The sequence below is a fragment of the Buteo buteo genome, chromosome 2 (assembly GCF_964188355.1).
Source record: "Buteo buteo chromosome 2, bButBut1.hap1.1, whole genome shotgun sequence".
NCBI classification, from domain to species: Eukaryota; Metazoa; Chordata; class Aves; order Accipitriformes; family Accipitridae; genus Buteo; species Buteo buteo.
The window spans coordinates 37062334-37079928 of record NC_134172.1 but is presented as its reverse complement, the minus strand read 5'-3'; the positions used below and the strand labels follow the sequence as shown (position 1 = coordinate 37079928).

Genomic DNA, 17595 nt, shown 5'->3' with positions numbered 1-17595 from the left:
AACATGCTAGATATGGTGTATGCATTTAAGACACAGAGGTGTTGTCATAGAGAAAATAAATGCGTACATTAAGACTTGATTAAAAAAGGATCATTGACACTCGAACCAGGTGATAGCATCACTGCAGATGTACGTATGGAAAGCATGTGTATAAATATGTGTATACTTTGCTTAGGTATTGGGAATAAAGCAGCTTTATGACCAGCAAGAATTGTGGGTTTTGCCATGGAAGGTGCTGCAGAAGTTCTTAGCCTGCTAAATGGAATACAGCTGCTGAAGGTGTATTTGGTAGAGAGCAAGGCTGCAGTCCACCTGAGTCTCCCAGGCAGGTGGCATACTGACAGATCTGAGTACAGTGGCCAGCTCAGAAAGCCCAAGTGATGCAGATGTTGAGTGAAAAGTTCAGATCTGTTGAGATTCTGCAGTGACTCAGAGCTAGGGGGCTTCTGCCTTAGCTTCCAAATGTGCCCTGTCATGAGGCTTGTGTACTCTAATAGGCAGTGACCTTTAATTGTCCTTCAGCCTTGCAGCATCAGACTGCAACTGCCATGATTGAGTATTAGTAAAATTCCTGTCATTAAGCTGGAGTCTGAGAACAATAGGTAACATGTTATAAAGTGCAGGGGAAGGTAGGTGTACCCACCTTTATAAAGAATATTTTATTGCTGTCACAAAAGTACTCATATTTCTGCATGCATTTGTATTCCAGAGTACTCTGAAAATGATTGTGAAAACCAGTGTCGTGGTTTAACCCCAGCCAGCAACTAAGCACCACGCAGCCGCTCACTCACTCCCCCCCTCCCCCCCCAGTGGGATGGGGGAGAAAATCGGGAAAAGAAGCAAAACTCGTGGGTTGAGATAAGAATGATTTAATAGAACAAAAAAGAGGGAACTAATAATGATAATGATAACACTAATAAAATGACAACAGTAGTAATAAAAGGATTGGAATGTACAAATGATGCGCAGTGCAATTGCTCACCACCCACCGACCAACACCCAGCTAGTCCCCAAGCGGCGATTCCCCCCCCCCCTTCCCAGTTCCTATACTAGATGTGACGTCCCATGGTATGGAATACAGCTTTGGCCGGTTTGTGTCAGGTGTCCTGGCTGTGTCTTGTGCCAACTTCTTGTGCGCCTCCAGCTTTCTTGCTGGCTGGGCATGAGAAGCTGAGAAATCCTTGACTTTAGACTAAACACTACTAAGCAACAACTGAAAACATTGGTGTTATCAACATTCTTCGCATACTGAACTGAAAACATAGCACTGTACCAGCTACTAGGAAGACAGTTAACTCTATCCCTGAAACAAGGACACCAGTGTTGCTGATATTTCTTTCTTTCTTTCTTTCTCTTACCAGTGGTGAACAAGTCCTGATTCAGTATGTTACAGGGAGGATCAAATGGAAGGGTGTTTAGTGGTTTTGGATAAATCATGGCAACCCAGTTTGAACTGTTTGCTTGCACATGATTTATTTGATTTGCTACCTGTGAAATATCCTGTTTCTGTGCATGTGGACAAGAAGGCTGACTACTCTAACTGGATGTTGTTGAAATAATATCTTGCTGCTTGCTCAGCTGAAGAAAAGTCAGGCCTGCAGCGTCCCTGGAATTAGTTCTGAATCTAAAAAAGCCAGTGGTTGATTATGTACAAAATGTTAATTGTCATTCTGCTCTGTTCAGACATAACTAATGTGTGACTTAATTTAGATACATTAGCTGAGAATCATTACATTCACATGGGAAGAAAAGCATTTGTCACATGTATTTACTTTCTCATGCTTAATGCATAACATCCAACTTGACAATTCCTGCACTTGTTGGTGAGTTTAAGCCTCTTAATTTTGCTGTATAAAGTGGTTAAGCTTCTGGTTTTAACTTCCAAATGCCTCATGCTTTTTCCATGTCCTTGCCTAGTACTAGAAAAGTATTGCAGGCATAGGGAGTGGGGCAGGGAGGAAGATGGAGAGAGATGGAGTCTGTGAATGTATGAACTGGCAACAGGAGATGGGAACTCTGTTTGAGCAGTTTGTGGAGTCCCCAGGCAAAATTAATACAAAGTCAGATCCCTCTACACAAGGCAGCAAGACCAGTGCATTGCAGCATTTACTGGAAGCTCTTATTATTTTAAAGCACTGCATGCTGGAATTGTATGGACAACCCACAAAAGCAAATAGCAGACTTTTCAAAATGAGTTGCTAGATGCCACAGGGAGTAAAGGCAAATTTACATCCCATTTTTGGGAATGATACTGAATCTTTGAATAGATTGGTGATTGTAATAAGTCAGAATTTGTATGGCTGGGAATGCTATCATTTATGTGAAAGCAAAATGTGAAGTGTGAAAGCTTTTAATGCAGTTTTGGGTCAGCCTAAATGAACTGCATAGTAGGGTGGATGTTTTGGGAAGCATGAAGATGTTGTCAGCTTTCACTGGATGGTATTCAGAGCCTGGCATGTGGCTCCCATTTATCCCACTTTCAAAATTGTTCAAAAACCTAATGGTGCTGAAAGGAGAGAAACATAAGGAGAGAGATCAGAATCTTTTTCTCCAAGTAATTCAATAACTTTTTTGTACTTGACACAAATATAAATTATTTGGATTTTGATATGTGGGCTTCCTAAATGAACTGGCATGTGGCTTTAACAGCATTTTAATTCAATTGACTGAAATGAAGAGGTAGAATACAACACCAGGTGCTGAAGAAATGTGTTGTGTTGTACTGTACTCTGTATTTGACTGTCACCTTTTAAAAGTATGATACTCATTCAGCATAAGCGATCAATTCCTAAAATCATCTCTCTTGATGATGCAAATGATACTGGAGTGTGACAGGTGATCCTATTTGTTTTGTCACTGTATTTTATTTTATAGTTTGGCTACTGACTTGAAGCAATGGTCACTTTCACTGCATCTGCCTAACTGGTATTGTAAAATCACATTAGAGAACAATCTCTCAATGTTTCACTGTGGGAACAACATGCGAATAGCTTCAACAACAACTATTTTATGGTTCTCCCAGTTAGTGTGAGTCTTCTACTTTGGAAGTTCATTATAATGAGGGACATCAGGGGGATGGTCCTTTGGTCAAAATAGGAACTATTTGTCCTTTTGAGTCTCTGCCCATATGTGCAGGGTTTCAGAGTTTTGTTAGGCAGTCAGATACATGTGGTACTTTTCTTGACATCTCTATGTTGCTAACCATGAAATGCTGCTCGTGAATTTCATCCATAAAGAATTTGTTACATAGAAGCTCACCTCTTCTACTCCAGGAAAGCCTGCAAGTCTTTCCAAAAAGATATTTTTTCAGCACTCTCCATTGCATATTAAGTGAAAATATGCTCAAACTGCCTTGCTCGTTTCCCCAGATGCTGATGAGCGGTTAGGCAAGTTAGCGTGCTTAAGAACAACAGTCTGAAATAGGAACTGGGGGAATACCAGCTCCTATGGCCACCTTGTTTGTTTGCTGCTAGGACAGACAGTTGACTTATTTTCTTGGTTTTTGAGTACAGAAGAGAAGACTGGAAAACTGCAAATGCTCATGATGTAACTTCTTCAAATGTAATCCTTCCAACTGCCATCTGTCATTCCAAGATTTATCTTTGATGTGACATTCCATGTAAATCCTTGTCATTTTTGAGTAACAAAAGTAAAAGATTTGAATATTTTTGACATATTTTATGATGTGCTCTCAAAACCAGTATAACATAATGCTTAGGAGAAAAGATTGGATGCACTTTATATGGAAATTTTAAATTTTCTTGACTTAAATTACCATTCACAGCAAATTTTTTTCACATTCCTCCTTCAGTTCTTCACTTTCTACAGGCATTTAATTTTTCTACCTTTTCACAATTAAATGCATAGAAAAATAATAAAATAGTGAAATTCAGTTCAATGGTTGTGTCTTAACTGTATGGCACAGGTGTATTTTTTTCTAGAAGAAAGTATGAGTTATGAAAATGCTTTAATGTCTGCAAACTTCAAGTTTTGCCATCAAGACTTGATGAAAACTTTGTACGTAGTTTCAAACTTGAGCAGCCTTTGAAAAGAAAATTTTATGTCAAAAGTGCAGTTTTATGGCATAAGCTTTTTAAAGGTGTTTTCCTCCTTCATGCATTCTATATTTTACCATGTGAAAAACACGTACTTGAATGAGTTTCTCAGACCTTTTACCCAAACAGTATTATGTGCTGGCAAAATTGTGGAAAACACAGTCAATGAAAGATGCATATTAATAAAAGCAAAGGAAAAAATATATAGGTCAGAATGGGTCAAGTGGGCATGACTGCCATCTGTTAAGAAATTAGCTTTCAATATTATGTTTCCTGCAACTTCATATGTTGTTATTTCAGACATTTTTATTAAAAACAAAAACCCCTTTTAGCTCATTCTTCTAAGAAATTGCTTCTTTTTTCTATTTTCCTTTTCAGAAATTCATTAAGTGCATTATATGAAAAATTGTAGAAAATGTTTTGTTAAGTATGTCAGGATGCACTTTATGCTGCACTACTCATAATTAACTACAGGTTTAGTTTATTTTTGTGTTGTAAGTTCTGATGGTCTAGAAAAGCCAGTCCCATGTGCCAGCATTTTAGAAACAAGCACAAAAATGATGAGAAGTTGGGAAGAGAGTAGAGATAGAAGGCAAAGACCAAGAATGGTGACACTCTTATAATATTAAGCAGTTTAAGGGGAATCTACATCACTTGTAAACACTTCTCTTTATTGCTGCTTTTATAGCCTATAATTAAAATCCAGGTTGTTAGCTGCAGTTCAAGTATAACTAACCTCAAAAATGCTATGAAGCAGACGGCACACATAAAACTCTTCATGTTGTTGTCTGCTGTCTCTATAGCCTGTTTACAGTGACTGGAGCTGAAGTAAAAAATGAGTGTACTCATTAGAAATAACAAATATGGATTGTTAAGTTGTAGCACCTTTTAGCTGAGTTCAAATCAAGTTCTTTGTAAATTATTCATTCTTTCATATTGCTGAGGCACCCTAATTAAAACCTTCCATCTTTTAAACCTATAAAAATGCTTGAGAATGGGAGTGTAGCTAAAGCTTTTTTTAATCACGCAGAATTTCTTTTGTGTTTAATTAAATTCAAATAGATAGCTGGTAGCTTGCACTAACTGGAATCTGAATGTAAGATTAGGGACAGAGTATCCTTTTCAGATCTGTCTGGATCGGTTGAAAACAATACTGCTTCCACTTTCTTACCCATGAGTTGGTGATGACCATCCCTGCATTTTGGCCAAAGCAAAGTATGTGAACTACCTACCCCCTGTGACAAACAGCTCTCCACTGAAGTGGATTAGGGAGGGCTCCTGTGATTTTTATTTAAATTTATTTATTTATTGGCAGGGGAACTACTGATCTCCAGAAAAGAGACAGTAACAAATTGCTTGCTAGCAAGAATTTCTTTAACTGCTTTGGCAGTTTTAAAAGTGAATGTGAATTTGAGCTCTAACCTGTCAGCAGAGGCACTGAGCTGCTACTGAGACTCATAAAAGTTCTCAGCAGCTTTGTATTAACTCTGAGCTCTATTGCTGAAGGCAGGCCATATTTTTACATTGGGATGTCATTCTGTAGTAGACGTGTATAAACAAACTTAGTGCATTAAAACTCTACATCTTCCTTGTTCTGGCCTGTCTGTAATAGTGTTAAATTATTCACACAGTCTTAATTGAAGCTTTCCTTTCTGGCCAATCTCCTAACTTGCTTTTAGATTTTTGTTCTGTGGTAGCTAGGTGGCAGCAGGACAAGATCTGACATGAAAGCACTCAGTCTGAAATGGACCTTCTGTTCTTCCTGAGCACAGTTGCTGCTTCTGCAGCTTTGTGTTTACTTTCTTCGTCTTTCAAGGTCAACAGTTCTCTTATCAGCTCTGTCCAAGTAGAGCCTCTAAGGTAACCCCAGCTGGATTTGGGTTCTCCTCCAGAATTTTAGAACTTGAGGAGATGTTGGTGGGGTTCTATCACTTGAGGTGGGGAGAGGTCCCTTTTATGCTCTCTTTCCTGCTCAAGAGCTACCCTGTTAACCTAATCGGAGGCCCTCTACTCTAGCCTGCATCTTCTTTGGCTGACCCAGCTATTGTGATTGATACTTTCCCGTTTCATATTATTTAGGCAAAACATTGCATATAATCATTCAGATTTATGATCTGGTTTCCCACATCTTGCATCCCTCTGCTTCTAGATCTCTTTCAGTTCATCTTTATCTTATGCCATGAGGATAATGTTGCAGAAAACCTGATCTGTGGAATCTCTTTCCTGGTTCCCATTGTCAAGGTGTTTGTTACAATCATAAATATGAATGGATTTAAGACCAACTGTGATGCAGAATCTTTCAAGAGCATGGTTCACTCCATCTGCATCTGCTCCTCACAGTTCTCATCACCTGCGTACAAGTATGTGATACTTGTTTCCAAGCTCAAGGACGCTTGCACGTGTCATCCTGTCGGACCTTGAAAAGCTCCAGCCCAAGCCTTAATATTTTTAATTTAAAAAAAAAAATTTCTATGTACACTTTTCTCTTTATATTTGTTGTGGGGGTTTGGTTTTGGTTTTGTTTTTTTTTTTATCAAAAGCTTGGGGTTAACAAACTCTTACCTTTTGGCATTAAAACCAAAAATGCTTAGCTCTTGTAGTACTAATTGTCCTCAGTATACTTTATACGTGTTAAGTGTTTCCTACAACACATCGCTAGAGAGTCAAGGTTTATTCACACATTGCGTGTTCAGAAACAGTGTTGGGAAGTTAGTGGCCCCTCACCTAGGATGGTGTTAGAAAGGGTTAACACTGATGTGCTAACAACTACCTGCCCTTGTTCAGAATACTATATGTGTCTTTTGATGTCTCGGGCTATCTTAATATGAAAGACTTTCTGTGAAGAAATAATCTGCATAATACTTAAAAGAAAGCTCTAGCTCTGCATTTATAAATACTGATGTTGTAAAGTACACTGAAAAAGGTGTACTGGAATGGACTTAGAGACAGAAGCCTCTAAAGATACGGTAAGTCAATCAAGACGAAATGTGACGTTTTCATAACTCATGGTCATTACACTTTATACAGTGCATAAATGAATTTCTGTGTACCTTAAGAAGAACTGAATCTTGTTACCATGGTCATTAAAGTTAATGAGATTTAAATTTTGAGCTAATAGGCCTGCTTATAAAGGAGAAGCACTAACCATTCTCAAAGGGAAGTGTTGTTTCCTTTGTAACTTTTTTTCGTTTAGAAATTAAGTGACATACATAAGACACACATGACAATTCCAGTGTATCATGGAAAAACAGGTATCTGGGAGGGGGACCCTAGGTTTTGGGGTTTTTTTTGTTTGCCTTTTTTTTTTTTTTTTTTGAACGTAGATGATGCTAAAGTGTGAAAAATAAAACACCACATCAAAGAGGACAAAGCAGGTTTGTTGGATCCTGCTACTCTTTAATGAACACATCTACCTTTCCTGCATGAGATAAAGGATCTCTGTGTTGTTTGCTATTCATACATACCCCATAATGTTTTTCTTCAGACTTTGGTGAGGATCGTTTTCTGGGCCACCTGAACTCTTCCAGTAGTCCTATTTGCTGTTCTACCTGAAACCACAGGTGACTGGGTTTGGATTTCTTTCTCCATAGTTAAACCAACAATGTCAGCTGGTTTAATAAAATATGTTGCTTGATGTCAGCCTTGACAGATTTGTGCATCTCACAGCATTATGCAGCTTATCAGGTCACAAAGAGACAGCCTGATTTGTAGTTACATGGATGCCTTCAATGATTTGACAGGAAAGTGATGTCTTTTTCTTGATGTGCAGGCAGTGCTGTCTTAAGATCTTGAATTACTACATGCTGGCAGACTGATAGATATTTCCAGAATTAACATTGGGCCTATCAAAACTGAATCTAGGAAAACAAACAGTGTGTATTTCAGTAACATTTTAGCAATAACAAGTGCAGTTTTAGAAAGGAATAAGCCTTTGAGCATAGTGGAGTATCTTTGTTTTAGTGAAGAAAGCAAAGCTTTAAATAGTAACAGCAGAAAAAAGAAAGGCAACCAAGCTTGTGCCAAGGCTCTGGGATGTTATCACTAACAGATGGGCCTTTCCAAGGTTTTAGTACAGTCTGTAAGATGATACCATGTGCCTGTTACTTTCGTTACTGTGATAATAAGCCTTTTTTCTCTTTTCTATTGCCTGATCATCCTTTGCCTTTTCACTTGTAAGGTCTTCTCTAGATGAATAGCACTTCCAGTACAAACAGACCCACTGCTGCTTTATTATTTGAGCATAGGGAGGGCTGTCAACCTTGTTAGCACTGGTACATGCAGTCAGTGTGTGTGCTCCCAGCATAGGATTTGATCACAGCTCAGTAGCTGTCATTTTTCTGCTCCACCCTCTTGACAGGGAGACTGTGGATCCCTCTGTTACTGGGTCACAAACTGGTTCCTGTGGTCCCCCAGCTTCTGGCTTCTCAGTCAAGTGCGTAAGTCACGCTAAGAGCTGGAAGGGAGCATGTGGGACCCCACTCAATCTGGCAGCTCATGCTAGAGAGCCCTGAGCTGCCAGGCTGTCCCTAGGCAAGGCTCTCTCCAAAAGGGGCAGGGGGAGAAGGAGAATTATTAGTTATTTAGGACCTGACTGTGAGTTAGGTCAGTCCTATTAGTTAAGATTCTCATCTGTGATTAAAAGTTGGGTGGAAAAGATGGTATGACAGCCGACTAATTACCGTAATAATACGGCCATTACTGCACGTATTTTCTGTATTGCTAGTCACCAAGACTTTTAACATATCTATCTAGAATATATACTCAGCAAGTTTTTTTTTATACAAGCGTAATCTGTCGCAGATCTCCTGGGGGGGGTGGAAACAGTGTCAACATTAAGCATTTAAAATTAATCATGTTGCATGCAGTATTATAGTCAGTTTCTATGGTGAATGTGAGGGAAAGGTGGTAATTTTATATATACTTGTATTTCAGGATGCTGATTGACCTATTTCTAAAGTTATATAAGATTTTTCTAATATAAGGATTGGATTATTTGCCCCAAGGTTTAGTGAGACAGCAGATACTTGCTTTCCTTCAGGGGAGTCTGACTAGACTTCACATTGAAGCATGTTCTTCTTCAACGTCTTTCTTGGGATGTATTCTACTGGATTGTTTCTGGTTTTTTGTTTTGGTTCTTTGCTTTCTCTGTACTGGATTGTACAGGATTTTCTTTCATCAGGTGATGAATATTATACAAGAAAAGTAACCTGGTGTTAAATGTGGTATGTTTGTCATTTGTCTAGCTTTTTCCCTTTCCCACTCTGTATGTGTCTCTCTTGATTAGACAGTTAGAGTTTTGTTTGAACTAAATTTTCCTCTTTGGGGGTCACTGAAATAGCATGATTTAATTACTACAATAGCCTCCTTAAGGAGGTGGGCTAGATGGAACTGTTTCTTTGCATCACGGACTACTTCACCAAGTAGTATGTGTCCATGGCTAATGAAAGCATCTGCTCAACAGAGGCTGTGATTTGGATGATGTCTAGAGACAGAACCTATCTGATGGAAGGCCGTTCTGAAATAGTTCCTGTTATTGTTAATCTCCCTAATTTGTTTGAACTTTAGGTTTCAAAGATAGTTTTAAGACCTTGTTTTGTTTTAAACTATTTTATGTTTGTTTCTGCAAGTTTTTTTCTGTAAAGAGAATAGCTAGCAACAGGACAGTATTTGTGTGCTTTGTCCTTCAATAGTATGAATCTTTTAATTCAGGAACAGCAAATACCTGCCTTGAAAAAATATCTCCAATAGTTGTACATGGCATATCTGTAGTTTATAAATAATTCTTTCCTTTTCTGAGCCACATGAGACACTGGGATAGATTAAAGCTGACAATTTGAAGTGTGACAGAGAAAGCCATGAAAGCAGTGCTTGGAAAAGACTATTGCTTTGTTTATCCAAGTGGACATGACTGAATGTAATTTAATAATAGCTACAGAGCAAAGGTTTCAGAACGGATTCTTTTTAATTCTGTGAAAGTCACTCAGTGTTGCTTGCAACTCTGATTTAGATTGCTCAGTCCTGTGCTTGCTTTGTCCACATGGCTCTCATCAGGCTTTCTGTTGTTCCTATTCTTCTATCCACAAAACCTTAATTGACTACTGTTATAGAATGAGATCTACGCTTCCAGTTTTGCTGCTCAAAATCTCTTTACAGTGTTCTTTCACTGCTGAATCAGCTCTGAAGCAGCTGTTAAGGCTTTATTTTTCTTCCGGAGCCATGAAAAAAATATTGCATAATGTTGAGTTTTTACAGTTTTCCATTTTTTTCTGAATTTTTGCCTTTCTTCTTTTGTGAGATGCGGAAAAACTTGGGTTTTGCTGTAAGCTTATTACTTTGAGAGTTGTGAGAGATGAATTGTGATACTGAGAGGCTGCTTTGAACCTGTGCAATTTTAAAGGTTTGAGGACAGCTCAGGACAGTACTTATTTTAAAAAATGTGTCTTCTGTTGTATGTGTTGTTATAAGTTTACATTAGCTTTAATTGATGTAGAATGGTGAGACTCTTAGTAACAGATGGTAAGTAGAGATAAGTGCTGTTTATGGGTTTAGAATGTAGTATCTATAAATAATATTTGATACTCAGGTATTCTTAATTCTTTAAAATGCACCTGGTGAGGTCATTTGCAAAAGTACTCCTGGCCTACTTTTGCTTCTGTTGACTTGATAGCGAAGAATTAGGCCAATACTTTACACTTGTGAAAATTTCTGTCCTAAATTTATTTGGATTTGCCTCAGCCTCACACCTTTGATTTGTCTTTTTGGAGTAGACCAAAGTAAGTGGCATTGTGTGCTCCAGAGGTAAAGGTGGGAAGAAACACAGTCCTGAGGCCGTCCTGTGGCATAGGGAAGAGCAAAATGTATTGAACCTGAATTGGATCATGATGACTTCAAAACATCAATTTTAGCTGTAATCTTAGCTTAGTTAGCATAATGCTGATTTTTATGCCTGCTTTAAAGTTGTAATTGCTCTTGTACCTGGTAGCCTTAAGTTCCACAGGTAATGTAAAATATCAGTTGCCCTAGAGAGGCCCAATCACTACTGCTGGCAGCCAGAATGAGAGTCAATTCGGGATGCAGGATCAGTGTTTTCACACATTCCTGGAAGAATAAGTGGGTTATTGTTGAAGGGCAACCACAGTCTTCTTTTTTCTTCCTGAACTTGAAGAGAATTTTTAGAAAGGAGCGCAAAGTAGTTGCTGGAACATGCAGCAGTTTTCACAGATGAGTTGGGGCCATATTCATTATTCACATACACTTTTATGTTCAAATCTGGAAGTCTCAAGGTAATAAGTTAAATTACTGGGAAACACCAATGAAATAATAATAAAACATTGTGGAGACAGGGCACGTTTTACTCCTGCCTTCTTCAGGGCTGGTAACAAAAGCCTTTTCTTCAGCCCATGTAGCAAATTAATTTGAAGGAATAAAGGAAAATTCAAAAGCCCAATTTTAGAAGCAGACTGACGAAATACTTCAGATGCTCTCTGTCAGATTTACCCCATCTGTCTCCTGCCCCTCATTCAAGCACCTCTGGTTAGGTGGCTGAGTCCCCTTCAGCTCATTTGAAAACTGGAAAGGTGTCCTTGTCTCTCTCTTTTTGATTCCAAAAGGACAAATGGCATTGCCTTAGGAGATCTTAGGTACTTAGTTCAGTGACGTAAGTCTGTGTCTAGATGACATGAATGTTAGCAAGTAGATCAATGCAGTAAAAGCGGACCTTTGTAGTCAATTAGTTAAAGGTGAGGACCCAACATCTACACCAGGATGGGACTAGTCAGGACTAGCTCTGAGTCCACAGCACTAGACTAATGCTTTGAGCACTGGATGCACTCCTGGAGCACATTCCATCCAAAAGGGTTTTGGTTTCCATGCTCCAGGACTGCCCTGCAATACAGACATAAATGTGGCAAGAGGGGGGATGTGGAGATTTGCAGTGGAAGTGCCCTTATGGTCTGTCCTAAAATGCTAGTGAAGCCACACCTTAACTTCATTTAGACTCCACACCAAAAACATGGTGATAGAAATACTCTTCTGATTATATGGCTTCTTTTTGTGTTAAAGTCCATGAAACCTCAATTTTTTCCAGTTACCTGACACTTCCAGGATATCACAAACATTGTGCTGTGTGTTCAAACAGGCAAAGGGCATTGTATAACTTAAATCTAGCCGTGTCCTGGAAATCTACTTGTAAGGTACGGATGACAGCAACTTTCAGTGCATTTGCTGCAAATTAGAGCCTGTTTCTTGCCATGAACTCTGCCAGTCTTTGCCAAAATGCCAGATAGTCACCAGTGAAAGCCAAATGATAAAGTGCTCATTATGAACATGGAGCGGTGAAGAGGACAAGCAGTTTTCTGAGCAAACAGTGTGCCAAAAAAGTAAAGCATTTGCTGCATGGTATTTTCAAGGGGGTGTCTGAATGATGAGTTTGCAGAAAGTGTATTTCCATTCCTGTTGTGAATATTTGACTTCTGCTTGTTAATAGAGATGGTATCATTAAAGTCTTTTACTAGTACGGCTTGAAACTAAGCAAGAAAGTTATACTTTATACTTACTCCACAGTTAAAAAACTGCATGAAGTGAGATAAATCTAAACCTGTTAAAAGCACTAGTCCTTAATGAAATGCGACACAAATTTATCTTCCAGATAGAAAGCAACTATACCTCCTCCAAAATGCACTATTCCTATCTCAGTAGTAATTTCAGTCTAAAACCCATGTGGTAGGCTCAATTCAGACCTTGCTATCATATTGCTGTGCTGTTCTGGTTTTCTTTGGCTTTTGCATTGTTCTCGCTGGCTTTGTACCTGCCTAGTTCCTGGAAATAATTGCCAATCTGACTCACCAGTGAAAGAGCACCAGCAGAACTCGCTTTCTCACTTGACTTTTGGAGACTGGGGCTGCTTCATTGCTGTTGCTGAGCATAGATTTGCTCTGGGGATCATTGAGTATTTCTAACTAGGTAAGGTAAATGCCATGAAGAAAGACCTTGTTTCAGGTGAAAAAAGGGTATGTTGGTTGAAATGTTACAGCAAATTATATTGCCAAAGGGGCACTGTAGATTGGAAAAGGTCTCTGTTTGGAAGTTGGGTGCTTCAGACTATGGCAGTAGGGACAGAGGTTTTATGTTGTATAGTGTTGTCTTCATCTTAAATATAGCACCTGGTTTTATTTGTTGTTTTTTGGTTTGTTTTTTTTTTGTTTGGGGTTTTTTTTTTTGTTTGTCTGTGGGTTTTGGTTTGGGTTTTTTAAAGGGAATTGAATTCTTAAAATACAGAGTGTTTTACTAGGGATCTGAAAATGCTGCTTTTGTCTGAATAGGTTTTTCAGCCTTTTCAAGAAAAAATGAATGGCAAACTTCAATAGCCAGTGATCCCAGTTCAGGACTGTTCTGACAGCACAAGCAAGGGGATTGTGAAGCAGTGCCTCCCTGTTTCAGCAATGGAATTTCTGTTCTCTTTGTGAAAGCTTCCTGACCTTACTCAGTGGTGGTTCTTGCACTATTCCTAATGTGCAAATTCCTTGCCCAAGATAATAAAATCTGAAGTGAAACACAGTTCATGAAGCTCGTCCACCACCCCAAGTTTTGGAAAGCATCACCCTTTTGTTATGTCCTCTGGTTTTAAAAATATATATGCAGTTACCATGACAACTCTTGCCCACACTGGAGATCCATAATTGGGAGTTTCTGGCATGGCTTTTGTTTGCATATGCTGCAAACAGCACTGTTATTAAACAGACTGTTAGTTCTTCCAGTCACTGACAGACAAGTGATGTGACAATAGTTACAACTTTCTGATTCCAGTAAGAGTAGTCATGCACAGCTCTATGCAGCTGAGTTTGCATGCCCACTGCTTTTATGTATTGCTCTTTTATATAGAGAAGGTTTTTGTTGGTTTTTTTTTTCCTTACAACCTGAAGCCATGCTTACTTGTTTAAATTACCAAGGAACTGAGAAAAAGAGGTATTTTTTTGATTACTCACCATCCTTTTTGTGACACAGTTAGATGCTTTCTTCTCATTTTAAGGTTGTTTTGGTCCATTTTATATAGATACTACTTATACTCTTTGTGTGTCTTTACTAAAAATTTTTTAATGAATTTAAATCTTTAAAAAGATGCTTGATACTCTACTTCATCCTCTGAATAAATAGTGACAATTAAAGCATGCATTTAGGATCCAAAATTCACGTTGTTCCTGTTTGAGACTTGAAAATTTATCTTAAAGTGAATGTTGAATTAATTTCTAATAATGATGCAGTCAGCTTGTGTTACCAAAGGCTTTATTATGATTCATGCTACAGGATGGCAGTAAAAGACAGCATCTGATAACTTGGCTTTTTGTGTTTCTTTTCCCTTTTAGGAATTTCCATGGGATGCAGATCATGCCACTGGACTGCATTTGGATAAAGGATGAGTTCTGCATTTCTTTCAGGAGCCTTCCAACACATTTTCTAAATTACCTTTTAATGGCGTTCTAAGTAAGCTTATGTGAAACAAATGGTATTGGATCATGAGTGAAGAAAAAAGCTTTGGTGTGTCCCAGAAAATGTTGTCACCTTCAAGAAGTACTAGCAGCTGCTCCTCCAAGCAGGGAAGTCGACAGGTAATGCAAACTTTTTTAACCAAGCTGTAAGCATTACTAAGATTGGCTGTTACTTTTGCTCGCGAATCTCTTAAACTCTGTTTTGCTGTTGCTTGTTTGCTTTATTTCATTGCTGCTTTGTTTTCCTTACTCTCTTTTGGTTTTTTTGTTGGTAGCTGCATCTTGTTTTGAGTTAAATGCAGTAAACACACATTACTGAATAGCAGGCACTTGTAAAACTGGAATGCTAACAGTGAATTTGAATTTCTATTACATTGTATGTATGGTGTTTTTATAGTGAAATATTGCTGCTGTAGCAGCTTGGTCTCAGTGGTTTGATTCTGAAATCCCAAATCTTCCCTGTAAGATACTACTTTTGTGGTAGAATATTGTCTAACTGCTCTGCTTATTTCAAGTTTCCAGGGAAAGATGTGTATGCATGTGTGAAAGAGACTGCATTTTTCTGAAACTTGACATAGGGCCTCTTTGACAATGAAAAAGTGCCTGTGAATGCCTGTGTTGGTTGTTGCTGTAGAACTGTAGTTATGAAAATAACTATTTGTGTAATGTGATCCACCCTGCTGCCTAATGCAAAGGGTGCTTTGTTTTCTGCAGAGATAATGCTGTTCTTTAAACCTTACAGTTTTAAAAGACATGTCTACTAGTGTTTGCACCTGACAAGTGAGATGGCTGAAGACAGCTTTTGTTTGTGGGCAAGAAACATTGACTGACCTGCAGCCACACTGAGAATTAAGTTTAAACATGCTCAATCCATGCTTGCAAAATCATGAGCAATACGCTTAACATAAACTTTTATTTGTACAAATGCTGGCTTAGTGGAGCTCTTAAAGCTGCCTCAGGTTGACATTTTAATTGGAATTGAGTATCCCAATCCCCCAAGAGCTTTGGAGACCTCAGCTGTGTTTTGAATTAGCACCTGCTTTTCTGGGACTTCTAGCCCCATACATAAAATTGGCGAGGCAGACAAATCTCTGAATGATTTATGCCTTTTAAAAGTGCTGTGCTTGTAAGAAATGCTGTGCATTTCTAGTATACCAAGCAAAGAAATCTTTGCTTTCAGGATGCCTTTTTTGTTTTCCTGCAACATTATTTTTTTATATCCTTGGTATCAGATTACCTTTAAAAAGTGTAATTTAAAACATTTGATATAGCTTGTTTCAACAGTTCATGTCTATCGAGTGTTATCATGTAGTATTTAAGTAAGATTTACATGAGCATGACTAAATCCATTGGTGCGTTACACAGCCAGTATAAGCAACAATACTTATGCAGAGGCAATTTCTTCAAGAACCTCACTTGCTGCCATTTAACATGATTGAATCTGTTGGCTAGCTCAGGCTTTTGACACTGTTATTAGTGGGTCCCATTTCTTGCCCATTTTGTTCTCATCTCCTCTCTTTGGAGAAAAGGAATAATTCAGTAAGGTTTGATGTCATCTTGTCAATCCCCAATTTTTTAGTGTTTAATCCTTGTACAAAAATGCAATGTGTACCTGACCAAGGTGAGAAATGCAACTTGGTGTTTTGTTTGTATTCCTGGTACATCCGTGCTCATTCATTATAGTCAGGGAGATAGTAAATTGACTCATACACCTATCAGGTCAAGCTAAAAAGAGGTACAAAGTAGGTTGTTTCCCAATGTATATTGAAGGGTGATACAGTTTATATTTCTTTGTGATAATACGAGGCATTGTGATAAGTATCTCCACTTTGATCAATGTTTCAGTATTAATCTTTTCAAGGTCAGTCATTGCAATACCAAGTAAGTAACAGTATACTTTTACATCTGGGGAACCTACTGAGTGATTGTCCCTGTTTTCAGGAGGTGGTAATGATAGGGGCAAGCCCACAGAATTTGGGGAGTTTGTGTGACTTGTTATATGCTGGGAAATGATCACTAAGCAGGGCTAAAAGCTCTGCTTGCTGACTTTTTCCATATAGTCTGAAAATTTACAAATGTTTTTCAGAAATTACATGTGCCTTTTAAGGTTCCACTGGTCTGACTGATATTTTTATTTTTAAATAGGGACTTCTAATATTTGTGAGGAATACTTCCAATACTTTCTCTATTTCCTTCTTTACTAAGTGCAATAATTTTCCGTCTTATCCTATAACTTTGTTTGCATCTGCTGAAGTGATCTGGAGGTCTTCCTTCAAAGTAGCGAAATCTGGAAAGAAAAAAAAAAAAGAAATTAATTCTAAATTACAGTTCCTTTCAGCATTGTCAGTGTTTATGTGCATGGCTGTGTATTGCTGTTCCTTCCTTAATTTTCTGATGTTTTTGGTGTTTTTCACGCAGCTGTTTTTTCACACTGAGGTCATCTTGCAGTTTACAGAACAAACTGTTTTGCTGGGAAAAACAAAGATTTAAATATCCTGTGCAGTATGCACTCTGGATATTTACTTGAAAATAACTTCTGTGGGTCATTTTCCCTTATGCTTTTTTAATTTATTTGTAAATTATAGTTTGTGATGGTAGCATGTTTCAGTGAATGTTTTGTTAGATATACTCTTCTGTGCTGCATGTGGAAAGATGGACTTTTAGGTCTAACAGAGGCAATACTCTGCAAGACTTACTGGCCTGGACACAGCAGTGCTTCGCATGAGGAACAGTTATCTTCTCCCTGTTCCTCGAAAGCCTCTGGTCTTGCAGATTATAGAGGTCTTTACCTTGCTAGATAAGACCCTCTCTTTAGTGGTGTAAACCGTATAGTATATCATGTATTATAAAATCTAAATTGTTGGTCTGGGCAGTGAGGATGTTGAGAACTTTCTTGTGTCCTGTCCCTTTGCTCCCCTCTTCCCACAGAGGATTTAATGTCACACCTGATCAAATAGTTTTGTTTATATCATTAATTGCTTCTTTTCTCATTCAGCTTTTATTGATAAATTGGAGCTTCACAGTCTGTCCTTACTAATATCCACCTGCTCAGACTG

The 17595-nt window shown here is 38.3% G+C and overlaps 1 protein-coding gene across 3 annotated transcripts in view; it reads left to right on the top strand.

Annotated features, from left to right (window-relative positions):
* The window catches only part of OSBPL3 (oxysterol binding protein like 3), a 96959-nt gene that overhangs the window by 31869 nt on the left and 47495 nt on the right, over nt 1–17595 (top strand). For all 3 annotated transcript variants that reach the window (XM_075050951.1, XM_075050941.1, XM_075050932.1), the window contains exon 3: nt 14417–14659. In XM_075050951.1, coding sequence (XP_074907052.1) covers nt 14567–14659 — 93 coding nt within the window. In that variant the 5' untranslated portion in view covers nt 14417–14566. The remainder of the gene's footprint in view (nt 1–14416; nt 14660–17595) is intronic.